The sequence below is a fragment of the Anguilla rostrata genome, chromosome 16 (assembly GCF_018555375.3).
Source record: "Anguilla rostrata isolate EN2019 chromosome 16, ASM1855537v3, whole genome shotgun sequence".
Taxonomy (NCBI): Eukaryota; Metazoa; Chordata; class Actinopteri; order Anguilliformes; family Anguillidae; genus Anguilla; species Anguilla rostrata.
The window spans coordinates 22,524,314-22,551,168 of NC_057948.1; the positions used below are offsets into that span (position 1 = coordinate 22,524,314).

At 44.2% G+C, this 26,855-nt stretch overlaps 1 protein-coding gene across 5 annotated transcripts; it reads right to left on the minus strand.

Annotated features, from left to right (window-relative positions):
- Nucleotides 1–270: 270 nt before the first annotated feature.
- On the minus strand, nt 271–26,695 carry sin3aa (SIN3 transcription regulator family member Aa). 5 transcript variants are annotated; one of them, XM_064313922.1, is made up of 21 exons: nt 26,617–26,695; nt 20,893–21,103; nt 20,384–20,575; nt 19,295–19,401; nt 18,456–18,747; nt 17,973–18,212; nt 17,471–17,623; nt 16,662–16,835; nt 16,275–16,364; nt 16,064–16,182; nt 15,372–15,582; nt 15,022–15,138; nt 14,666–14,904; nt 12,020–12,203; nt 11,018–11,606; nt 10,062–10,231; nt 8,413–8,586; nt 8,182–8,274; nt 7,562–7,656; nt 5,022–5,340; nt 271–4,742 (listed from the first exon to the last, which is right to left on the minus strand). In XM_064313922.1, exons 2-21 carry the CDS (start codon nt 21,070–21,072, stop codon nt 4,512–4,514), a joined length of 3,969 nt encoding a protein of 1,322 aa, XP_064169992.1. In that variant the 5' UTR covers nt 21,073–21,103; nt 26,617–26,695; the 3' UTR covers nt 271–4,511. The 5 variants fall into 5 exon arrangements, with proteins under 5 accessions (XP_064169992.1, XP_064169993.1, XP_064169995.1 ...); XM_064313923.1 differs by lacking the exon at nt 26,617–26,695 and adding an exon at nt 24,511–26,559; XM_064313925.1 differs by lacking the exon at nt 26,617–26,695 and adding an exon at nt 24,036–24,488 and having other exon boundaries at nt 16,662–16,817.
- Nucleotides 26,696–26,855: the final 160 nt, after the last annotated feature.

Genomic DNA, 26,855 nt, shown 5'->3' on the forward strand with positions numbered 1-26,855 from the left:
AAACAATGACATCAGTTTGAACAGCTTGTTTTTTATGGCCCCGGGATTTCTACAATTCTAAAAACTTTAGCACTGAAAGGGAATAGCAGTATGAGTGCAAACCAATTCCTGCCATCTAGTCACTTTAGGGCAAAAACATGTCTGGTGTACATGTAGTGTGAAGTCACAGGGATATGATATCAAGTATGTCCACTCTGACAGGACAATAAAACGGCAAAGCAAAAGTGTCAAAACAAACAGCAGACACAAACAAGAGAACACGCATGGCTCTACACTATTTCAGTAATATTTTAATGGCAAATACTGCACTACACTCAAGTATACAACATTGTATAGAAATCTTGTGGAGAGGTGGCAAAAGGGGACAGAAAAAAATGGAATACAAAAAGCAGTCTTTAACAAGTGCAGTTATTTTTTCTTACAAGCTAGCGACCCATCCATTTTTCTCTCTTTTTATATTTTATACAGTAAATATAAAAATAAAACCACAGTCCTGGGCAAAAAACTGTCCAAGAAGTTTGTCCGAGATTGTCTTTAGCTGGTGGCAGACATCAGAACTAGTCTTACAGAGCCAGAGCCTCAATGCTCAATGATACTGTGCGAGACCACTACAGCTGGAAGGAATGTTCTCCCTCGACACCCCCAAAATCCCAGAAGGGAAGAGGGGGGGTTTGTCCCCTTCTAACAGCCTCTGCGCATCAGACTCAGTCTACTGCACCAAGATGACCTATAGGCAGAGTAGTCAGTCCTGACCACACCTGGTTTTCATTCCAGAGCTCACCCTAAAGACAGTCATTAGTTTATCGCCTCAATAAAAATGTTGTCTTTATTCTTTTTTTCAATTGTTGTTGCTGTTGTAGAGAAACCTGCTTCATGGGTCTGTTATGAAAGACAGCTAAATGGAACCTATAATTTAGCACCATGTTCCGACTTTAAAGGTCTCCATTTTTCTTAAAATGAAAATGGACGTAACATGTGGTGCCATTACCATTTGGCATATGAAGCCAAAAAGGTGGGGAAGGGGGAGCATAAAGGGAGATTAAAAAGGTTACCATGATGAAAATTCTTTTGACAGTCAGCATTAAGTCAAAGAGGGGGCGCTGCTCTCATTTGTTCTAATAATTCCGCAACTGACTGGGTGATTGTCCAGTTAAGGTACTGACTGAAACTCAAAGTTGCACATTTAAAAAGAGGGAATTTTAGCCATGACAAAGACAGCAATCTCGGTTTATTGCATCAGCACCTAGACCCCTCCAAGTACATACCTTAATGTGGCTGATATCGCATTGACATATCAATGATCTGAAAAAGCAGGAAGTATATTACAATCACATAAATCCTTAGTGAATGAAAGGTCCGGTCAGTGTGACAAACTAAACTGTCCTCCTACATGAAGGGGAAATACAAGCAGGGTACAAGGTTACAATCTGTAAATCACAAACACTTAAAAATCTATGACTACTGACACTTTGGCAGATTGCCTTCTATCAGAATTGTGTGTGTTTGTGGCTTGATTTTTCTAACTCCTAAAAACGCATCTGTACAAAAATCTACGTGCTTCAACACGGGGACACATTAGTGCCAGTGGTTCACAAACAGAAACAAGATATTTAAAAAAGGAACATTAAAAATATCCACAAATGAATCACAAGAGCTTACTGATGGTGTATTGCTTGTTTTTTCAAGTGTCAACAAGGTTCTGATCCACCTGTTATTTCAAAACATTTTCTACAAATTTGGAATTTGGAAATTGCTCGCTCCAAGTTTCACTGTAGACAACAATAAAAACAAAACAGGAAAAAAAAGTTTAAAAATAACATTATATATAATTAAATGAGGAGGACACTAAAATATATAAGGGCACATTAATTTAACCAAAATTGTATTTTAACATGTGAAACAAAGGACTTCAAAAAATATCTGCAGTGCCAGGTGAGGAAGGCACAAAAATCCATATACAGCAAACCATCAGATCAAAGCATGACACTAAAGGGATGAATCTGGGAGGTGACAATCAGAAATGTCTCTGTCCTAAAAGAGTCTGCTACCCACCGCTTCCACCGTTTAAACGGTTGTACAAAACATAATACGCACGTACCACTGAGCGCAATCTCCTGTGTGCGGCAGAGGTAAAAACAGTTTGTCCTTCTTTGCTGTGTGAAATACAACATTTAAGATTTAAGAGAGCAGACAGGGGGACCAACCCAAGCAACACTCACCCCAAATCCCATTTATCTGCCTGCCTGTGTGGGGTGTTTGTGTCTCTACAGGCTAATGACAGGATTTTACTAGTGAACCATCAGCTTTGACTTGTACACCAATGCCACACCGGTCTGCTTCTGACGGAACGCGAAGAAGAGTTAGAACAGATCAAAAGTGCGCACTGAACCGCAAAAACAACACGGCTACATTATTCTGTATGGGAGGAGAAATCGCGGTCGTGGTCTGTGCTCTGAATGGTGCGAGAGAGAAATCTGATCTATTTGTCTGCTTCAGCAGTCGGCAGCAAGCAGGCGGGCCTTGCTGGACACAGACTCGGCAGGTGACTGGGGCTTCGTGCCCTGTCAATCACACTGAACAACTGGCCAAAGACACAGGGTCAATCTGCTACAAACCATTTTTATTATCCTCATTTTTAAATAGTATTGAAATAAAGGGGCTTTGATGGTCAGACATGACAGGACATGCTTTTGAGACTGTTTAAAAAAACAAAAAACAAAACAAAAAAACAAATGCATATTTTCAGCAGAAATCTATCCAGGGTGGGGGGCTGTAGGGGGGAGGCAGAATAAGGGGGGATGAAAAAAAAAGAAATATAAACAACAACATACAAGACATTTATCTGTTGAGCTTTGCTGTAAGGATTCCAAACAGTGTCTCCAATATATCCAAAATGGGGGCAGTGATATTATTGCCTTGAAATAAAAAAGCCAAATTCCAACTAAGAAATAAAATTTCAAGAAAAGGTACTTTATAAAAAACTCCCATTTCAAAAAAATCCTGGATACATTTCTACTTTTTCCAAACAAACATTTTTTTACTATTAAAAAAAGTAACACACAAGGAAAAAAAAACAGCTATCATTATTATCAACTCCCTTTGGTAAAAACTGTAATAAACTGTCTGGCATATTTTCTTTTTTTTTTTTTCCTTTTTCTTTTTTTAATATACGTACTAACTTTAGCCACCTCTCACATAAGTCCACAGTAAGCTTGTAAAGTATACTAGCACATCAATGCAGATCTCTGTAATAAAAAAGGTTGACACTATGTACATTTTATTTACAGCGTGTAATCAGTGTGTGGGTAGTCCATTCTTATTGTTCTCATTTTCTTGTGTACAAGCTGGTGTATCGGCAAGGAGAGCTTCTCTGTATGGGCATCCAGAGTCAGCTGTAATTACACATACCAGCATATACGCCATAACCTGACATTCACAAGCTATACAACTTTACAGTCTGAGGCAAGGAACTGCAGAGTGGTCTGACTCGATCAGAATTTTGCTTTTCTTTCCAAGTCATCTTTTTTTTTCTTTTTGTTTTAGACATCAAATATCGCAGCGCCCCGTCTCCTTACCTTCAATGGAGTCCTGTCTGTGAGACAGGCCGTGGTTTCTTTAATGCTGCCTTTTGAACAGGTAATAAGTATTTTAAAAAACCAAAACACTACCCTTTCCTTTGACCTTGTTTTTTTGTGATGGCATATTAGGCCGCCAACGCAAGGGGTATCACTGTGGCAAACTCGCCCATTGGCCTTTCTGAACTCACCACACTTAAGTTGCGGGCAAAGGCAAATATCAAGATTCTGCCCTTATCCGACCCCAAATTAAGTGCACATTACCCTAAACCGTTCTAATAAAAAAATCAAATCGCTCCTGTCTTTGTAGCCAAGAGTGCCATTTTTGTATTAATTTCTTTCACACAGGAAAACTATTTTGTTGGCTTAATCAAATGATCAAGTCTGTCCATAAGAGATAATCTTAATCCTTCCCCCTTGCCCTGCCCCACCCCTAGATAAGAGAAGTGCAGCTGACGCAATGGTGGAACCACATCCTGAAAACCTTGTTTTTACATCCTGTATCAGACCGCATATACCTAAAAATGGGAGTGAACCTGTCAACTTGGTTAATTATCAAACTGAAATTGAGTTGGGCAGTACCCACTGCTGACAGCAGCAGAGCAGGTCTAGGGATGGGCGGGGCCAGTGAGCAGGGGTGGGAAGGGGAGGAGTCAGCGAGTCAGGGGCCAGTCCCTGCTTTTGGCACCATGGTCCTGAAGACGCAGGTACAGCTAAAATGCTGTTAAAAATAGACACACACCAGCTGCCCACAGAACCATATGGAGGACAGCTTTTTTTTTTCTTTTTGTTTAGCTGTCATCTTTCATAACCTCCACCTCCACCCCCCACCCTTCCTCACCCTCCTCCCCATCCCACCCCAACATAGTCTCCCCCGTTCCCCAGGCCCTAATCTCCCCCTGCCCCCAGAACTCCCTTTCCGGGTTGGCTGGCGAGTTACGGTGCTTTGAGGGTGGGGCCGTACTTGACGCGGTATTTGTTGATGCTCCTGAAGTGGAGGAGTTCGGGGTTGCAGGTGGTGGTGCATGGCAGCAGCCCCTCCCGCCCCTCTCCCATCAGCCATTTGGAGTTTTCGGCGGCCATCTCCCGGGTGACGTGCTCCCTCACCCACGAGTCCACCCAGGCCTGGAAGCGCAGGTGCAGCCGAGTACTGACCCGCTCGTGAGACTGTGTGGGGGGGCAGGGAGAGAGAGAGAGAGAGATGGAGACACTTAGAGAACTGCAAACCAGGACCACCCAAACCTGCATGGCTACTCAACCCTGGTTCTCCAGAGCTGAAGGGTTATCCAAACCCCACTCCGGAGGGTCGGGGGGCCAAAGTGCCGCAGCGGGGTTTGGTTCTAGTCAAGCAACTCGTCGTCTGTTCCGCCAGCCAGCATCTCTAGAATTCTGTACTCCAATTACGGCAACTATGAAATGGGCAACCAATGAGTAGAGCTTAATTACCTGGTGGGCCCTCAGCAGAGCAGTGCGGCGGTACATGTAGTCCTCAGACTTGAAGACGTACACCATCTTGTAGGAGTTGAGCTTGAACATGCACTCTAACTTCAGGTTCTCTGCATTCTCCGAGGACTTCTTCTCCAACTTCAGGTTCTCAGAGCTGTCCGAAGACTTCTTCTCCAGCTTCAGGTTCTCGGAGCTGTCTGCAGACTTCTTCTCCAGCTTCAGGTTTTCGGAGTTCTCTGCGGACTTCTTCCCTCCTTCCTTGGCCTCCTTCTCCTGCTGTTCTCGCCCTCGTTGGTACTTGCGTATCCGACGGAGGTTCCTGTTTTTTTCAGGTCAATTGTAAAGGTAAAGGGGAAAAACCACCAGATTTTTAGTTGGCTGCTTTGACAAACAATGCTCTTTACTCACTGAACAGAAAACATTAATTTGTGAACAGATCCATGTCATTAGCTGTGCTGCTGAAAGTATTTGGTCCATTTAATGAATTAATAATGCAGCACTGAGGACATAGGAAAAAAAACATTTACAAACTTAATTTCAGTTTGGATTGTATCAAACAGCTGGCCAATTAATATGGTCAGAACAGGATGTCAGATGAAATCCTACAGCTCGCATTGGATTTCAAGCAACATTTATTTTAAGATGTAATAAACCCCTTGAAGCCGAATAATCCCTTTAATCACCGTCAAATAACTTATTTATGAACGTAGGATAATTTTTTTTTTGTTATTCTTAGAAGACACTGCAGTTGTAATACTTTAGAAACACGTCCATGAAATAAATGTTACCAGTAGAACTGCCATTCAAACCATATTTCATTTGAGTAAGGAAGAGGTGAAAGTGCAGTTTTTGGGAAAGAGGACACTTATTTCCATGCAACTGAGGTCGTGTAATTGAGGATGAAGTGAAACTGGAACCGACATCAATAGCGCTATTCTAATAGGTTAGCCGTTGCTTTTACCGTTTGTGTAAAATACAAGCGTTACTATTTATATATTCTACTACTATATTTTCATAACTATTGCAATATAATCATTGTTTTACAGGCAATACACAACCAACAGTTATGTTGCCACTTTTGTAGGCTGTTTGTCACCCGCTGGAAATCATTCAGTTCATAATTATTAATTAGTAGTTATCACATTAAAAGGTATTTAGAAAGTTGCTTATCTTTGTTTTTATGATATAGTTAAGCACAATGGCAATTCATTTTTATTTTATTTATCTATTATTATTGTACATAGTTATTTATTGTTTGTTTTGTGTCATCTAAGCACATATCCACCAGGTACTCTGCTTATACTTCAATACATTATAAAGCAATGCCATGTTCTCTTGACATTGGCTTGATGTGGTTACTCCATACAACCTATTCTCGTAATGCAAGATGATATACCTGAACTGACAGACATTTTTTAGGTAAAAAAAAAACGTCATATAATGGGTCCTACCAACTAAACCATGCTTCATATTTCCAGACAGGGACACGTCTTGAGAACAAAACGAGGGGTTATCTATTACATAAACCTGCTTAATCTGTTAAAAATAAATAAATAAAAAACTGAGGACAGTGAAAAAATGTCAATATCACCTTACGCCTCCAAGGGTTAAAAACCAAGTCATTCCTTTAATCAGCTGACAGCCCTAATATATCAGTCAGTCATCAGAGAGCCCTGGTAACTGGTGTTACCATGTGCAATGTTACAGAACACAACTCATAGCGCCCTCTTCTGCTCATTTTGTGCCAATTTCTCTGATAAAACGCACTTCAAGCATCTGCCATTATCATCCTATAAGGCACTGTGTACAAGATAACCTGCAACATAAATAAATTTGAAAAAATATATGAATAATTCTGGCTTGTGTTTAAACTAACAGGGCATATTCTGAAGTTATTTTTGTTAATAATTGCATATAAACACAATGAAAGTATCCTTTACTCCCTGGAAACAATATCACTGCACAAACTGCCTGAAGCATATGGTCTTGCTTTAGACCACAGACCCCCTATACCAGCTATTGTACAGCCTTCATAAAAACATCCACCACTGCACGTAAAAACTGTCAATGCTAATCAAAAATAAGCACTAAAACTGAGACACTATCAAAAAAAACTGAAATGGAACTACGCCTGCCAATACAGCCCCTCCATGTTGATGAATAGCTGTTTATACATTAAATTTGTGCAGCTGGAGGGCTTCTGATAAAGGAAAAAAACTCTTAAGCTTGTGCTTTTGTTATTTATTTTCTAGGGAGACCGCAAGGGAGAAAGGTCGTTTTGAATTATGCAGATTTTAAACAGGTCTGTACAGCTCATGAGGTAGTATGTTTATCTTCTAATAATAATTTGCAGAAAAGAGTATGGAGCAAACACTGAAAGATGACATCTGGCTATAGTTTTACAGGATGACGAAGAGCTCAGGAGATGTATAACGGGACCTACTGCAGGTGAGCATGAAAAGTGCTCTAGTGCTCCACCCTGTGGCAGATCTAGGAACAGGCTCTCACAGACCTGTCCTGTGTGGATGGGCTGGACTCACCTGGGGAGAAACACCGGCTTCTGGGCCAGGTGCTCACGCAGCTCCGGGGAGGTGGAGTCCAGGTTGACATACCGGCCAATGTAATCGGACCAGCGCTGCCAATCAGAACATGAGGGAGGAGTCAGAATGTGTCAGCAGCTCGTCACACGCGTCAGAGAAAAGCCACAAGGCTGGCGAAAGCCTCTCATAAAGACATGCATATTTAACTAGACAGGAAAGCATGCCTTCAGCTAACCTAAGCTTGTGAAGTCCTGGAAGTAAGCCTGTACTGCGCATGAGGGCAAAACGCTCCCATTAAACTGAATGGGGAATATCAGACTTTGAATGCAGAATAAAAACGACAGTATTTTGAAACTCGATTAACAATCGTTATGTTTCACCCAAAAATGTCAACCAAACCAAAACAACCACTGTTTCACAAACTCCTACACATATAGAAAAGTATGGTCACAAAACATTGACCAATGGTGGTTTTCTACATTGAATTCTTTTTCCCTCAACATGTGCAGTAGAGGCGGTTTCCTGTTGCTTCCTAGGCTTCTTTGCGCGGCACCTCCTACCCTCTCCAGTTCCAGTGTACGCTGAGCCCGAGACGCCAAGTGCATGCTGGCTAATCATACCTCAGCCTCGACGGGCTCGTCCGAGTTCTCCTCTTCCGTGTCCAACAACTCGACAGTCAGCTGCACCTGCCCCCGACTCTTCATGAACATCAGCTGCATGCCCCAGGAGAGGAAGACAGAGAGAGACAGAGAATAAGACAGAGAGAGTGAGTATTACCACTGTTCATCATGCCAGACCAAAGGAGGGCGTGTGGACAGCCGTTGGTGGGGGAACATGGGCGCGGCCCGTACCTTAAAGCAGTTCTCGTCGGACATGAGCTGCTCGGCCTTGCGCTGGTAGGTGCCCTCGGCAGTGGCCCGGGAGGGCTGGGAGGAGAGAGCGCCCCCTGTGGCAGCATTGGGACTCTCAGCCAGGTACAGGTCAGTCACCTGGACGCAGATCGCATCGCTTACAATGTGCTGCAGCTGCAGGAGAGAAAGCGGGGGGTGACAGGGACAGGTGGAGTGAGGAGTGAGGCAGAGAGGGATGAGAGAGAGATGGAGGACATCACAAATTTGCTTAATTGGAGTACAAAGAATTGTGCACTTCTATTAACTTCAGCTCAGTTAAAACAAAATCCACTTCACTTCCAGTTCAGCTGTTGGACAATATAAGCACAACTTGATGAGCATCATTAAAACTGATACAAAAGGCTAGCCCTCGCAGGACTTAAGCACTACCCTCCATTTATTTCTCCATGTTCTCTGGCCTTATATAATGCTCTTATTTGGCAAGCTTCATATCCCACCATTTTTCAGCTGGACTCTGTCACCTGTTAAGGCAGTAAGACTCAAAACTGGTCTGCGAGGCCAATAGTACTGCTGGTACCTGAGGCTTAGAAAAACAGATTGGCCAGAGATAAAACTCACCTGCTGTGCCAGGTTTAAATCAGTCCTGCTTAGAGGGGAAGAATGAAAACCAGCAGTACCGCTGTACCTCGAGGGCCAGATTTGACCATCCCTGTCTTAAGGGGTGAGGGAATCATTTGCTAGCTTTTACCCACATCAGCTCAGGTGGCGTCTCACTGGGTTTCTGACAAATGCGCACTGGGTAACAACCTGACGCAAAGGGCACCACAGAAAAATGTCTGACTAAACAAATCCCATGTGTCAAGATTCCCCTCGACTGTAATTCAATTCTCAATGCTGCCACCAGAGGACAACATAACTGATAGTAGTGTCTTCAAAGCCACAACGCTCCACTGCAATGGCAGGGATTCACAGATTCGGCTTTGCACACAGAAGCTTTGAAAGAAACTGTCAACTTCCGCTGACACAAGAGGCCAAACTCTGGCAGTGTGAACAGAGGTTACGCATGCCTGTGTAACCAAGGGGTTTACTGACAAACAGAAGGCTCTGAGACAGATCAAGCTTTTAAAAGGATGAATATTTGGATAGTTTGGGCAGAGTGGTCAGCTCAAACCCAAGCCAAACAAATCTCCCTTGACCTTAACTCCTAGGCAAAGTGACCAGTAATCAGTTTCCCAGCTGTAACCATGGTTACTACCCACATATTGGGCCTGCCTCTTTTAGTCAGCCTAAAGCTAAATTTCTAAACATTATCAACAACAAATAAGGGCCGGGGTCTTGCAAATTGATTAGCGCGGTCAAAGTTAACATTAACAAAGTTAATTTAAAACGCTTAAAACCCAAACAAATGAATTAAAATATAACAAAATGACCAAGCTCTTTAGCACACACCAATTCTTTTTATGCACCTGTTCTCTTGAACCACATCTGAAGAGTGGCTGAATCACCCACTAATATGGAGTGCTCGAAGAGCACACATTATCTGAGCTCAGAGCACAAATGCCCTCAGAAAAGTTATCAAGCTGAAAAGGGCTGGGGAGCGGGGAGAGTGATCTCCCTGTTGCCCCCTGCTGGTGGGCAGTGGCACTGACCTGCCGGACGATGCTCTGGATGAGCTTGTCCATGGTGAAGGCGATGTAGGCGTGGATGGTGAACATCTCTCGCAGAGAGTCCTCGTACTGGGAGGCATCCATGTTGCCGTCCAGAAGGTTCCGGACCATCTCCAGGAAGGCGGAGTAGTAGTCCTCTACCTCGATGTCCACTGCACACGCAGCACAAAGTAGAGGCACACAGGCTATAAATATTCTTAAACCTTTGAGGTGTTATCCAGTCCAGCAGACCTGGTGTCAACCTGTTTAACTGGATTTAGACTGGACTTAAGACTTAAGCTCTCATCATATTACACACACTTGAAATAGACTCAATGGACCCAGCGCAACAAGTCCCACCCCCACCCCCAGAACTGCATTCATTCACAACTACCATCAGTTTCTCAATACACCAGATCCCTTAAAGCAGAACCTCAAAACAATGGGCCCGATTCAATTTAAAAGAAAACTCTGCTACCTGGCTATATCTCCTTACAGAGAGTACATTTTTAAAGAGTTTCAAAACATTACAATTGGATTCCATGCACACCCAGGCATTCCATGTTCTGTTGTACATTAAATAAGCGTCAAATAAAAAAAAACATCTCAACATGGGTCCTTTCAAAATTAAATTGAACCCCAAGACTTATTTTCAGGGAAAATCCACTGTTCTTTTCTCAACAACAGTTGAGAAGGTCTGACAGTGAGGGTCAGAGTAAGGGTTCAGAGGTCAGACGTCAAAGGTCAGTGGGATATGAGGTGCTCACTCAGCTCCTTCAGTTGCAGCTGGGTGGTGGGGTTGGGTTAGGATCAGAGGTAAAGGTTCAGAGGTTAAAGGTGAGTAGGATTTGTGGTACTCACGGCTCCTTCAGGCGCAGCTGGATGGCGGGTTGGGTTAAGGTGAGGGGTAAAGGTTCAGAGGTCAGAGGTTAAAGGTCAGTAGGAGCTATGGTACTCACTGGGCTCTTTCAGGCGCAACTGGATGGCGGGGTTGTCGTTCTTGTCGCGCTTGAAGCCCAGCACCTCGCTTTCCCAGTCGCGCTCCCTGCAGTCCTCCTCGATCTGCCGCTCGGCCTGGCCATAGATGCGAAGCAGCCGCGAGCACAGGATCTGGTGCAGCCGCAGGAAGATGTACCAGTTGTTGTTGACGTAGAAGAGGTTGTAGGCCTCGTCCGCGCCGCGCAGCTTCTGAGCTGCCGTGCTGCCGAAGAGCAGCTTGGACTTGGCAGGACTGGCTCCACCCCCTCCGCCGCCAGCCACCACCCCATTGTGCTTCTTGGCCCCGCCCTCGTCGAGCTCCATCTCCTCCTCTTCCTCCTCCTCCAGGTCGGACAGCGCCCCCCGCTGGGCGAACAGCAGGTCGGGGATGAAGTGGTAGACCACCTGCTTGATCTTGTACTTGTCCTCCTTCTGAATTCCGGCCTGCCGCTTGACGTGGTGGATGATGAGGGCGGCGGCATCCTCCAGGATCTGGCTGTCCTCATAGGTCAGGGTCATGTGGGGGCCGGTGGGCGGGGCAGAGTTCTCTTCCGATGCTTGCTCCTGCCGCTGGAAGAAAAATGGATTGGGGGTGAGTGGGGGAGGGGGCCTCACACCTGAAGACAGGTGTCTTCCTGGCAACCCCGTTAAAAACCACTGGCAGAATTATTGTAACTGTCAATAATTACACCAAACAAAAAGACAATAAAAATGTCACCAAAGACAGTAGGCTGAGTTTTCACTATTGCGCAAATGCAAGATCTTCCCGTGAACATCCACAAATCAGTAATTGAAGTCCTCAATATCCTTTCTGCAACTCAAAGGTTGTGGGTTCGATTCCCAGCTGGGGTACTGCTGGTGTACCCTTAAACAGGGTCCTTTACCAAAGTTGTTTCAGTAAAACTGCCAATTGTATAAATTAAATCACACAAATGAAATATAAATTGAAATTAAATTAACAGCATGTAAACGCTCCCGCTCACCTCGTCATAGATGCTCTCGATCTCATTGAGCAGGGTCTTGGAGCGCAGCACCTTGGTGTCGTTCTGTTTGAAATTGATGCCCTGGTGGTCCAGGGACTTCAGGTAATATTTCTCATTCTGCTCCCTCCAAATCCTGTTAAAGCCTCTCTGGGCTTCTCGCCATTCCTCTTCCTTGGTCTTTAACCTGAGTGTTACAGCGCATTATAACATTAACATAACATTACACACAGAACACTCCTCCTTGGTCCTCCCTTTACCCTGAGTTATGATATATATTTGGGCAATTCTTTTTCCATACACCACTTACATATGAAAAGTTAAATTCTTTAAAACAGCTGTTTTCCCACCAAAATACACAGCTGCAACTGTTCCACAGTTATGCAATCTTTTTATTGAAAATGCTTTTCTAGCTGTATTTTGAAACTGTCTGTGTGATTTATTATCGTTTAATGGTTGCAAAGTGATGAAGAATCAAAGAGTCTAGAAACACAGTTTTATTCCAATGTACTTAATGCCTAGGGGCTTTGGAGGTTTAGGATAAACAGTGTGAAAGCTCTTCTGTTTTATTTTTAAATATGGAATTTAAAGACTCGTCAATCGGTCCTAAATATGAGTTCTGGCACTACCCCACTGCCTGATTGAGAGGAGCTGTCCATTTTACATCATATCCATTTAAAAGGCTGAAAACTCTACAGGAAATACATCTGCTGCGTCAGCACTGTGACTTAAACAATAAAGCTCTGATTACAAGGCACCGCTTACCGTATATTCCTCCCCAGAATATAATTACTCTGTTTTCAGTTCCATCGCATTTAATTATCATTAATAGGAACAACATGTGCACAATCAGGAAAACAGTCCAGTGATCTCATGATACTTTTATTTTCCAAACTGATGGCACACTAGTTATATGTACACACACACATCCACATACAGTACAGAGCAAAAGCATTAGGTCAAATCTAGTTTAAAAAAAAGAACTTCAGGTAGAGATAATACATGCACATTTATTGAATAATAAACCAAAGTACAAACATTTTTCCAATGTCTACCAACAATAACACAAAAAGAGTTTTACATAAAAGTAATCTTAGATTCTTTACTCCAAATATCCTACTTTGGCTTTAATTACAATTAAATTAATTATTGGATGGCTATACAATTTTAGAAAGTGGGAGGTGGAGGGGTAATGAAATAGTGAAATCTTATCTACTTTAAGTTTTTTTTAAACCCCAGTTAGCCCAATACTTTTAGCCTGTAGTGCAACTAAAATAGGCACTAAAGTTGCAATAAATATTGCAAAGGAGGAGTTAGGCTTAGATGTGCAGGGCCAACTAAACATAGTGCCAATAACATTATTCGCAGTGGGAAATTCAGGTGCAGTGATTTCCAGGTGCAGTGTTCAGTACAGACTCAGAAGGTAGTAATGTTAACAAGAGAAGACAAGAAAGATTAAAAAGGCAGAAGACATATCTTGTGTAGTCTAGCAAGAAAAAACTGCCCATCCTTTTAGACCAGCAAATCATAGTTGCCATTTCTCTGTAGTCAACTGGTTTCTCTCAAGCTGCATTGAGTGCTTTCTGTAGTTGTGCAATTTTACAATGATTTCTTTTGCTAGACATCTGTCTACTGCATCTTGATCTTTCTGGTCTTCTCCAGTTAACATTACTGCCCATCACCTGGACCCTTCTGAGTGTGTACTGACCATTGCACCTGGAAATCTGTAATCTATCAAAGGGAGTAACCTTACTGCCACAGTATGTTTACTTGGACCAGTACATCTAAGCCTAACGCCACCGCCTTTGCCATATTTATTGTAGCTTTAGTGCATATTTTACTTAAACTACAAGCCAATGGTATTAAGCTGCCAGTAGTTATTAATAAAAATTAAGTTAGATGAGATATCAATCAATTTAACTACCCTTCCACCTCCCTCCCACCCACAATTTCCAAAATAATTGGACAGACTTCAAATAATTCGTTTAATTGTAATTAAAGCCAAAAGAAGCTATTTTGAGGAAAGCAGTGTAAGATTTTTTTTAAACTCATAAAACTCTTCTTTTTGTGTTATTATAGGTAGAAAGTGGAAAATAAATGTTAATACTTTGGTTTATTATTCAATAAATATGCATACATTAACTGAATTCATCTCTACCTAAGGTTCAAAACATTTTAAAAAACTAATACTTTTGGCCTGTACTGTATATATAAGGGGAGCACAATTCCGGTTCTGGACAGCTTGTGTGCGTGCTGGTTTTGTTCCAGCGAATTACCTTGGTTTTTGTTTTCCGACAGCTCTACACACTATGCGGGTTCATCCTTAGGATACACTTGTAGACTGCAACTGTAGTTGGTGCTTAGGCAAATGCCAGAGATCAAAATATGATTGAGCTAATTACATAAGAATGAGCAGACGTTGGCACAAAATCCTGAAATGGATCAGTCCTTGTTGTGTACCCCCGATATATATGTATTCAGGAACAACTGATCCATATCCTTAGCTATTAGTAAATGACAAGCTAGAGGGCTAAGCTAGCCTAGCTCGTCCAATTTCACAGTAACGCCAGAGCCCACATAAACCCAGGAAATTCAAACACTGAGCTCTCTTTTGGAAATGGTTCCCCAATGCACTGTGGGTAAACTCACCTCTTGAGGACAATAGGGACAGAGACGGCAGGGTTCTTCCTCAGCCCATCAATGATGTCAGGGGCCTTGTCACCGTATATCCTCTGGATGGCCTTGCGGTGGATGACCTCGGACGACCCACCCATGGTGTTGTCCAGCCGGAATTTGGCCTGCTCCTCGGCGGACATGCGGGAGAGCTTCTTCTGCACGGTCTCCAGCACACGGATGGTGGCCAGGTTCGTCTCCAGCACCACGTCCAGCTGTGGGGAGGGGTGAGAGGGTGAGATCAGGAGTCTGCTGTTACACACAGGAGCCCCTCAATAAGTGGCCTGACGGGGGGGGGTGCCTAATGGGACGGGACATTGGCTGTTCCTCACCTCAAATCTTTCGTCCTCACACCTGTAGATGTGCTCTTCGTACTGAGTCTTTTTGGAGCTGACAAAGGTGGAGTCCTCCGACCAGGAGGGGAAGGACACCCACGTGTCATTCAGGACCTGAGAACCAATGAGAAGCCTGGATAAACAACCCCTCCCATAACCATAAACAAGATTCTGAGAACAGCAGACCTCAGTAACGGTTCAGCAAAAAATATTATCTACAGTTGCAAAAAATCACATATATAAATCCGAAGTCTCCCCAGTAGCAGAGTCACATGACCGTGGATCAGGAGAGTGGAAGTCCTCCCAGAGAAGGGGCGGGGGATTTGGGAGACAGGCATGGCACTCACCTCCTTGCAGAGCGGGGTCCTCCCGGTGCACTTGGGCTGCTGGTAGCTCTTGGGCAGGGCCCGGTAGCTGGAGCCAAGCCTCTTGCAGGAGGCATAGTCGATCTCCATGGCGATGCCCTCGGTGGCACGCTCCTTGGGGAAGCTCTCAATGTGGGACGACTCCCGGTACCCCAGGAAGTTCTTGAACCAGGTGAACAGCTCTGGGAATTTTCTGCACGGGTGATCAACAGGGCAACAGGTCATGTGTGGGTTTCACCAAAAACACTTTTCCGCCCCAAGAAGTGTTTATGTGCAACATAGCGGGGCAAGTCAGATAGGAGGCATGAAAGCATAACGATTTTCTGAATAACTTGAGTTTTCTTCATTATTATCAAGATCATTGTCAAAGTCTGAATTAAGGCTGAATTACACATCAGGGGAAGAGATCAACTCATTACATTACAGATACATCATTACAGATACAGAAAACACCCTGGGGCAGGTTTTACATTTCCATCTCAGACCTTGGCACATGAGCCCCCAGAACACCAGATAATACTTAATTTCAGGCATAAATGAGATATACACACTGAATAATTGTAGGAATTGGTTTTTGCTTGAGAGAGCAGCCCTAGTTGCCCGGTAACCAAGTTCTGGGAGAAGCAGGCTCCTGAGGTGCCCTGACAGTGCCCCGTAATGGCTGTGGCGCTCACCCCAGAAACGGCAGCACCAGCTGCACCAGCTCAGCGCGTGAGATCACTTCCTGGTTGAAGATGACCAAACAGCGCAGGAAGTTATCATAGGCCTCGGCGCTCCGCAGGGCCTTTCGAACCTGAGACCAAGACACGTCGTTTAAGACCGAGTGACGACGGGAACCACAACAAGCACAACCACACAAACACTGTGAGAGGAGACCCTGCTCACCTTCTCAAAGAACAGAGACTCTGTGCCCACGCCATGCTTACTGACTTCCGCCAGGGACGAGTCCTTCAAGCCCTGCAGTTTAGGTTTCTTCTGTGTGAGAGAGACAGAGACAAAGGAAGTGGGGGAGAGAGAAAGGAGAGGAGAGAGAAGAGAGGGGAAGATGGCAGAGGAAGACAAAGAAAGAGAGAGGAGGGGAGAGAGCAAGAATCCCTCAAATCAAGAGTTTAACAGAAAAGGGTGGTGCGTGCTTGAGTTCAACAAATTCACAACAGCGTTCTAAAATCATTCAGGAGAAGACATTTCATTTCCATTAGAATTTTTGGAAAAAGAATTTTAAAATTTCAAAACCCTAACCTGGCTGCGCGACGAGAACGAGGGGGCGTGTACCTTGACTGGGGGCGTGGCTCCACTCCCAGAGTGGCGTCGGCTCTGGCAGCCATTCTGATTGGGCCTTTGCTTGTTGTTGAGCTGCGGTTTTTTGACCGTACCGCCATGGTCGTTGCGCACAGACTCAGCCTTCTCCGCTGTGGTCTTGCTGAGCAGCTGGGAAAAGGGACCACACTGACAATCAGAAGAGCGAGCGTTTCGTTAGGTTTGTGACATTGTCCAATCAATATGTACAGTCAAATTATTCACACCCTCAAAAAGATGAAAAATGAAATGGAAAATGATATTCATTTACACTAATACAACTGCAGTGAGAAAATATTCTGGCCTTTTTTACTCCTCTTTATCAAGGGAGTGAATAATTTGAGGCCAGCGTATGCCGCTAAGTCTTTAGCTTTGCTACTATTGTTGTTCCATTTTCAACAGTGATCTCCATATCAATTCAGTCAATATCAATCCAAACTAACACAAAATACAGAACCCATTTACAGAACCCATTTACCTCCAAAGCAAAAACAATAAGAATCTTCAAAATAAAGTTATGCAAGCTTCTTGTTTGTACCCAAAAAGCTCTGAGAAATGGCACCAGCCCCCATACCAGAATGCCAGAACTTAGCGTTACTATTTGCCTGCCAGGATGCCTTTTAAAGATAATTTTATTTAATTTTAAACATAATTTATACATCCTGAAGCAGATCAGACTATGCAAGCACACTGCCCAAAGGGATTGCATGTAAAGACTGCAGGATGCGCAAGGCTCTCTGGGTAAGAGAATCCACTAAATGGCCGAAATGTGACAAGTAACTCACCGCGGAGCTGTTGGCGTCCGGCAGGAACTGGCCAAATTCCGAGAGAAGATCCTCCTGGTTCTTGAAGAGCCGGGCCACCTGAGCGTACACCTCCTGCTCCGTCAGGGCGGGGGTGTAGTTCCCCCCCGCCTCCTTGGCGTTCCGCTGCTCCTTCTGTGCAGGAAACAGGAAGTAAGGAGCCATCCACGTGGACCAGCCGCAGGAACAGGACAGGCGAGGAAACAACATTTACTACTCTCTATCATTTTATCGAGCTGTTCATATGTTCTCACTGGCAAATATGAGCGATGTAAACACAGAACAACCTCCCACATACATGCACACATACGTGCACACTTTCGGGCAGCTAAAAATCACAAGCGGGAGGTATTTGGGTGGAGGGGGTAAATGAGTGCCATGAAGGAGTGTATGTGTGTGTTAGAGGGACAGGGAAGATTGGTTGGTGTGGAGGTAGGAAGCATGTGTGTGCGCGTATGTGTGACGTGTGCGGGGTTGCTCTGACCTGGTAGGTGTGCAGAATCTCCAGGAAGGCCTTGTAGATGTCGGGCTGGCCCTGGAAGCGGTTCTTGATCTTGTTGACGTAGTTGATGGCGTGGTTAAACTCCACGGGCTGGTTGTTCTGCAGGGGTGGGGCACTGCTGACAGGCGTGTGGGGCTGCACTGGGGGCGAGCGGGGTGAGGCGTAGGGCGGGATGGAAGGGTTGGGCTGGCTGGTGGGGGTCAGGGCAGGAGACTGCAGGGGCTGCACCAAAAATACCACACCAAAGGTCAAAAATGCATCGCAGCTTCTTACAGAGAAGAACAAACACAAAACAACAAACTCCAGAACTGTCACTTCTCACAGTCATTACATTTCAATTAATATATTTTCCCCACAAAAGACAAATAATAATCAAATCAAGCCTGAATGAAACCATTTCAGCCAGTTTCAAAGTATTTTGATAAGACCCCCACCCCCCGCCTCCTCTGATTGGACAGTTCTTACCTTGCTGATCTTGGCCGGTGTAGGCTGAACAGGCGGGGGCGGGGCTGCAGTGGTGGTGGGGGCGGGCAGCTGGGACTGTGCCTGGGGAGGTGGGGGCGGGGCTATGTTCTGCACAGAGATGCCGTGGGGAGTGATGTGGTGGATCTGTCCTGGCGTGGTGACGTTGACCAGGTCGTTGGTCTGCACCTCGATCTTGTAGCCGGGTGGCAGGAAGGTGTTGAAGCCCATGATGAGATCGGGGTGTCCCTTGAAGAGCTGGGACACCCTGCTGATCACTCCAGGGGTGTCAATGCTGTCAAAAAAACAAAAAACGCACATGCCGGTTATGCCCATCCCACACACATTATTCCAACATTCCACAGGAATGCACACTACAAGAATTCTGATTATATTACTTAGCAATCGAACATATTGAAAATATGATATTGCTTAACAAAAAAATCACGAAAGTTCTATGACTCTTTTAAAACACAGGACCAATGTTTAATTAGATGGTAACTTGTTTAAGAAAGAACATGCTTTATATTTTAGTGTCTGAGAAAGAATAAAAGTACTGTAACCAAGCACTGGTTACAAAGTTGTGACACATGCTCAGTGGGCTGAATGATTATATCTTTATCCTGTTAGGTCTGCTCCTGAGCTGAAAACTCAACTTAATTTCTATCATTCAACAGAAACAGATTTTTGTTTTTTATTTTTTTTGTGGCACATGGCCTTCACTTGCCACGTTCCAGCAGCAGCCCGTCTGTCAAGAAATAAACACAGGAGACCCTGCTGCCTGAAGCAGGGGAAGAGATGAGCAAAGAGAGCCCAGCAAGCAGGCAGCAACATGACCTCACCTCTGGGACTTAAACTCCTTCATGATGTCCAAGAAGTCATTGTAGACCTGTGGCTGACTTCCAAACTGCAGCTTCACCTGGTCCAGGTAGGAAAGGGCATCCTCCACCTACAACCAGGGAAAAGAGTCAGCTTCCACACCTAGCCCTCGCCACACATCCCCATGCTCAGAGTCACCCTGGAGAAGCGCGTTAGACCAGCATAGTTTCACATGTTGCTCTAAGGCAGCTGATTTAAGTCAACATTTCTTTTTTTCAGTGCAGCTATTGGAGACTTCTTTAAATCAGGAACCAAAAAGGTCACAACAGACTCTGCAGTTAAATCCTGTACAGAAAAGGACAGCCAAATCCAGCAAAACATTTTTCCACTGTCGTGCAAACTGTACGATATGAAACAGAATTAGCACTCGTGCTAATTTCTGCCGTGGTATGAAAAGGAAAAAATCCCTGCAGGAGAGGCTACATCGAGCCATGGCGGCACAGAAAAGCTCAAACCTGGGAGAAAATGAGTCAGCAAAGTATTTATTTTTATTTTTAACTCAACCAGTCATTCCACGCCTGCTTTCACAGAAGACGAACACTGTATATTGGCAGTGGCAGCTTTTATTTAATGTAGAGTTATTAGTAGCTGCAGCATGGAGAATTAATTCTGTTCAATGCCTTTGAGTAAACGCACTGCACGTTTCTCAGAAATCTTTCAGGAGCCACCACTATCTTGGTTTCAGCAGTACGGTTACCTGACATACCTGCTACTCTTGAATGCACAGCCTTCCAAATGAACTAAGTGCTAAGCACAGTTCAATTACAGGCCAACCTTTTCATTTTCATTTGACTGTCAACACCCCTCAATATATCAGTGAGTTTAAAAATGGCCAGTTTTATTGTGCTCCCGCTTCATGTTGGTAGAATTCAATTTGACCCTCGTTTAGTTCATCCTTAAAAACTGGACATTAATCATTTATGAATAGTGGGTTGCAGCTTTGCCTAGGCAGGAGGCTAACTCCTGCCTTGTTATGGAGCACAGGGAAGAGAGGACCATCAAACACTCATGGGCTGAATGGGACAGGTTGTACTGGGCGAGTGGCCTCGCACCTTGAGCCTCTGGAACTGCTGCTGTCCCTGCGCGGGGGCGGAGGGCGCCGGGGGCGCCGGCGGGTGGGCGTGGCTCTGCACCACCTGGGCCCCGTGTGGCTGAACGGCGGGGCTGTGGTGGTGGGCGCTGCCATGCACGGCCGGGGCGGGGGCGTGGCCATGTCCTCCAGAGCTCTGTGCCACAGCGGGAACCTGAGAGAGGGGGGAACTTGTTAATAAAGGCCTCTTCCACCCCCCCATAGCTGTGCACCAAAACTGGACAGGACACCAGTGCAGTAGAACATCTGGATGAACGGGTAAATCATGTGTTGTCCATTTACCATTCTGTTCCTGAGACAGGTGTTGGAGTTAAAGCCACCTGCTGACGGCTTCCAAACAGCACACTTAACTACTTCTGCTAAGACCTGGAGTGGCTCAAGTTGCCACGCACTGGGGGTGTCATTCCCTCTCTGTTGGACACCCCCTAGAGTGGCGTACGGTGGAGTGCAGAGGTCAGTAATGGGGCTCACCGGGTAGCTCTGCGGGAGGGAGTACTGGATGCCAGTGGTGGGCTGCATGCTGTCGGGGACTGCCTCGTACACGGCTGGCGCGGGGGCCAGGACCCGGTGCTGGAAGCCCTCGTTGCTGGCCGGGAGCCGGCGCTGCTGGGACGCGAAAACCGCTTCCTGTTCCTCCAAGCGGCGCTTCATTGTGACCTCATGCTCGAGGGGGCTGCAGAACCTGCACACAGGAGGAGCACAGAGTCACCCACCCCACCTTGTCAGACCTGAGCAAGCGGCACGCCGCTAAAGGTACAGCAGGATTTTTTTATTTTCTTTTTACTGTACATTCTGCTGTAGTGAGACGGGAGCCAAGACAGTCCACATTTTTCCACAGTCAGCAAACCCACATTATCGTGAGCCAGTACCACCTGTAAAAACTGACTTATACGGACTTACAGACTGAACAACTGATGGAAGTTTAAAAACGCATTAGGGCTTTATTTTTCATTGCTCAAGTCCTAGATAATTTTAAGAACTGTAAATGGAACATTGCAATGCTAACAAAAAAGTTTTAGAGTCCCAGCTCTGGGGAGAGCATTGCACAACTTAACCAAATTTCATATGCATAGTTATGATGGTCAGTAGAGTTGTGTGAACTCCTTTAGTGTGGCCACACCCCTTTTCTACTGGCAATAACTTCTCATAAATTTGGCAAGTTTGACTTATACAAGCGTGCCACAGAACCGGTCAAAGCTCTGGACACCTGGTCACCCCTAGCCACACCTAGCACAAAGGAAAACAGTGATTTACAACATGCCGCTGCACTACTTGACAGCATTTAATGCAGAACATTTATCGTATTGAGTGGCACAGTGCCCTGACATGTATGAAACGCTTTTTCTTTATAGATCAAAAGCACTTACATTATGGTTGACAAATGCATTCTTCGCATGTCAATATATGATATTAATCAAGTATGGCCCAGTGTTGTGTCAAGATTGCTGGTCACGGATCTAGGTACATAGCCACAATCCAATACAGTAAATGTTCATTTTTATTTCTGCATGTGCACAATTCACATTTTTAAATATGTTTCTGGCACAACTTTTTTATTAATTTATTTTTTTTATATAAAAGAGCACTGGCTCATTCAATAACATTTGACAAATTTCTGAAACACTGATGTACACTTGACTGCAGCTAATAATCACTAACCATGCTACTGAGGAAACAAAATTGCACTATATTTGTATTTCTAATTTAAACATGTCTAAATTTACAGAGGGCCGTTATATTGTCGAAGGTAGCTCCATTCAATAAATTACCAAGAGGTTGCATTATAAAAAGAACCCAACATTTGTTGTATTTTTGAAGTTTTTATTTCAAATCATTAAAAACAGAGCCATTGTATGCAAGAAAAACGACTACAAAAATTAGCTTCAATAGTGCATCTAACAAAAAAAAAAAAAACTACATTTATGCCCGATTTTTTCAATTTCCCTGAGGAATGTTAATTCCTCAGAATTTCTCTAAGATATAGCAATAAAATTAAAAGCGATGTATTTTAATCAACTTAAGGCAATGAGAATGAATTGGTTAACACGTCGGTAAATGCCCCAATACGTAAAAATGATAGAAGTTGGCCAAATATCTCAAGAACTCATCTAAACAAGAAAATAGTGCAACGTTGATTGAAATGTTTTCCACTAAATCTTTGCAACGGCAGCAACAAACTTCGGCCGAAGACAACAGGCGTGCTGCAGAACTGAATTACGTCATCGAAGCACCGCTGCCTTGTGTACGTGTGTCTCACGGCAAAGCTCGTATGCTTTCGTGAAAACGTGGATGAATTCAAACTAGAAACACAATCAATTAAAAACACAAATCAAAAGACCGAAGGCTCTCGCTGGAAATTATAAAACGAGTCCAAATAAACCGACTCGATTTATTTTGTGAAGAGTATTTTCTAAAGTTGTTTATGTAACTACCAAGCTAACATTGCCAAGCTAGTGTCACGGCGAACTGGCTAACGTTAGCAATCCGAATTAAGCGCCACTGCTGAGAGGAAACTAGTCAGGCAAAGACATGAAATTCTGATTGATTTTAATATATCCAATTTACATCGGCAGCTGGGTAGTAGCAATTAACTGCAGAAGAATAAAGGGAGCCAGGGTAGCTAGCTAGTCAAATATAGCGCCACTCTGTTCTTTGGCTAGGTTGCTATTTTGCTAGCATAGGCAGTATAGTCGTTAGCTAAACTTCCCTCTAAATCTTCAGCAAGGCTACATCCCTCTGATACTTTCCCAACATTGCATTGTACGCTGCAAAGTAATACAGTTGGGACGAATGACCAGCTATTATTTGCCACTGTTCATTGTATTGTCGGTGGTCGCCATCCAGCACTTACTTTGCAGTAACGTACCGTTATACATTCAATGGAGTGAGCTTGGCTCGCTAACGAAAGGTTGAGCGCTAGCTATCAAGCTAACGACATTAGCTAGCAAGTCATGCACGGCAACAGTCTTCACACAAAACCTAACATTAGTTTTTTAAAATAATTCAATCACTTTCAATGCCATATTCCTAACCAATCGTCTACATTAACTGCGTAGTAACATTAGCCGCCGTTTTCATTCCCAACCGATGAAAGAAATGGCCCAGTCCTCCCCCCCTTCTGCTTTGCGGCCCTGTCACACATCGCAAGCCCCGACCTCGAGTAGCGCTTATCGGAGATGAAGCGACCTGTTCAACTATTAACCGCCACCGGAACATAACCCTCAGAACTAATGTTTTCTCATCAGTATTGCATTCGCTACGCTACAGTTATTAGATTTTTTGTTTTTAACCGATCGAGATTAATTAAACCAAACAAGGACCAAATATACTACCTACAAGCCAGTTGGCGGAATCAAAAGCAGACTTCCAACAGTTCATTGCGATGTTGCAAATAACATTAGCCAGCTGGCCAACTCCGATGCAGTCAATGTGTAAAGCTGCACATGTAGATTTAGCTAACTATGAATTTGAACCTGACTCGAGTTGTCCAAAAAGACCTTGCCATCAAGCTACAGATCTAGACTCTACCGACAATACTTGTAATTAGCCACCTAGCTAACTCCAACTTAATATTTTTCTCGTTTTCTCAGCTCAGATAAATGAAATGAACTCACCTCCTCGTAACACTGCGACCTGAACAGGAAAAAAACTGCTGGATAGCTATGTGTATGTTTTTAACTTAAAAATCGTCGGCGGTTTAAAAGCGCTGCATTTATAATGTCAACGATGCGTGGAACGATAAGGGTAAAATAACTTAAAATAACAAAATAATAAAATAAGCAACCCAAGTACGAGACCGCAAGGAAAAATTCTCTTCAGAAAACAACCTCCGTTCGTTTCTTGGTTGAGAGGCGTGGCTCCGAGAAGGCGGACTTGACTCCGCCCACTTACAAATCTTACTGGCCCCCGCTCGAAAGAAGCCGCAAAGGGGGATTAAGGCTTCGGTTTTGATTGGTCACTTGTCAAGTCTGTCAAAAGTAGGGCAAAAAGGCATCTCCCCGTCACACAACGGGGCCGAGCCTTCATCCGCCACTCAGTCTTTTCGTTGTCACATACACACCGCCTCAGACCGGGGCTTCGGAAACTCACAGCAGCTGATAGGTGGTTACTGGCGTACACAGAAAAAGAAAGACGAAGCATCTTGGCCAAAAGCGTCGATCAAATCGTGTGAGCTCCGCCTTCAGTCATGTCGACAATGCGTTTTGAACCGTCCTCCATTCTTTCGCTTTTTTATTTATTTACCGAGGGAAGGACGCATCGAAAAATGTGCTGCCATTAAATGTAGCTTTATATACACGAAAAATACGCCCATCACGAAACTCGATACGCCGCGCATAAATATGTGCAAAATAAAGCGTTCTGAATCGTCTCACAAACAAAAAATCTCAAGTTTGATATAAAGAGACGCAAGCAGCGTTTTATTGTGCTAGTTGGCTGAAAGGCACATAACAATGCCTATATGGCGACTTGACCGCTCTGCAAGCTGAATTTTGACAGAAATGTTTACAGTTTCTATTTCGGGCATATATGCGTAGCCTACTATGTTTGTGTCGCTTGCCCAATGTGTGCAAATAGTGTGTACGCAATGAATTCCTAGTCAACTTCCTGAAATTCACGAACCACCTGATATGTTCCACTGCTGTTCGAGAGAGACGTACATTGTCATGGGCGGATCCTGTTCCTAGGCACTACCTCTTTACTGCATTTAAGCCAACCATTACACGAAACTCAACCCAGCACAACGCCTACCGGGTGGGGTCTTTTCATAAGCCACCGCCCACGAGGGGCGGGATCCCAGACTCGCCCGGGATTCCCAACACATTAATCGGACGTTCTTTTCCGCTGCAGGCAAACCTGCATACGGAGATCATTGTTGTACGCAAAGTTTCATTCGTATGAACTGTTGTGAATGGGGATTTTGGCTGGCTTCTTAACGCCCACCCCCTTCATCTATTTCCTTTAGACACAAACAGTCAAGCAGGCGCCACACAGTCAAGGATTACCACGGAGAGGTTCATGTTACAGAAATTCGGAAACGCTAACGTAGCTAGCAAGCGAAAAGTCAACTATACTTCAGGGATTAAACCAACTAGCTACCTCGCCAAATTCGAGATGTAGAACATTTTGTACACATTCATTTTAGGTAAATAGTGTTGCACGATGTATTGGGCATTCATCAATGCGCAATGTTAACCGATTTGCCAGCCAGCTACTAAGCGACCATTGTTCCAAGTTAAAAGCGATCGATGGAATTCGTTGCCCCTGGGTTTCACACATCGCCAACAAGCAAACCTGAGTTTTATCGCACCTCATATTAAGGTGTGCTTGCAGGTCGCTCACTGTTCCGCTTTATCATATATTCCCTTTAAACAATGAGATCGAAAGCAATGATCCGGCTAGTTCACATGCATTCCGGAGACGCGGCAAACCGTCATACACATGAAGGAGGCTAGCTAACTAGCTTAGTCCATGGCTTTGTTGTGTTCGGATTTCCAATCGCAAGCTAGATGCAACGAAGGCAATAGCGGCGCAACACGGCACACTGCTAGTTGTCAGCTTTATGAACCATGGATTGACCCGAATAAAAAGCACCGTACGAATATTTCCAGGTAGCTGCCGAGCACATTTAAGTGTCCTTTACTTTTAGAAAATGATTATTCAAATACATCTTAAATTCGAATCTCGAAGACAACTCCAATACATTAAAACGTGTGGTCGTCACACCAGTAAGATTTTGGTCACGTGAAAATGGTTCAATGAACACAAACAGACGAAATTATTTGTTTACTTGGATTTTCAGTGGGGGAAAATGTCAAACCTTTTCACCATAACTACTCCCTCCCCCTGCCGATCCCTTAACTAACCGAGCTACACACATCGCATTCCCAAGTGTGCTAAAGATCTGCATTGCTTTTGTGCCGACATCTACATGAAAAAGGTACACAATAAGCGTACCAATCTTTAACTTTAAAGAAAATGCTCCCTTTTTGTGAACACAAATACACACGTTTCACTGACACGGCCAGCTAGCTCGCTAACCCTTCCTGTTTCAGAATCATAAAACCCACACCAACAGCACAAGAAGACAAAGATCAAGGCATACCCTTTGCCTGTTATAAGCGACATACACTTGATATTTTGTAACTAAATCGACAATTTACATAATTTTCTTTCCTTTGACCAGCTGTTACCTACCTACGAAAAAGAAGCTTCACACTCCGGATTCGTGTTTGTAACAAAATAGTTGGAAACGCCCCCTACCCTTTGCATTGGCGTATCCTTGATCTGACGTCATTTTCATTTAAATGTGGCCCGCCAAGAACCAAGAATCGGTATTTTCTGATCTACTATGGACATTTGGTGAGAGTATTATTTGGGTCAAAACCACACATTATTACTAGGCTAGGGCGTAATTTGTGAGGGGATTGGGGGGT

Bases quoted from the DNA above. Each gene is read 5' to 3' on its own strand.
- sin3aa (XM_064313922.1), bottom strand. From the start codon at position 21,072: ATGAAGCGCCGCTTGGAGGAACAGGAAGCGGTTTTCGCGTCCCAGCAG. The intron at 19,402-20,383 runs GTGCGAGGCCAC...CCCTGGTTGTAG, and splicing joins AGCAGTTCCAGAGGCTCAAG to GTGGAGGATGCCCTTTCCTA. The intron at 16,183-16,274 runs GTGAGCAGGGTC...TCTTGGTCTCAG, and splicing joins AGTCTCTGTTCTTTGAGAAG to GTTCGAAAGGCCCTGCGGAG.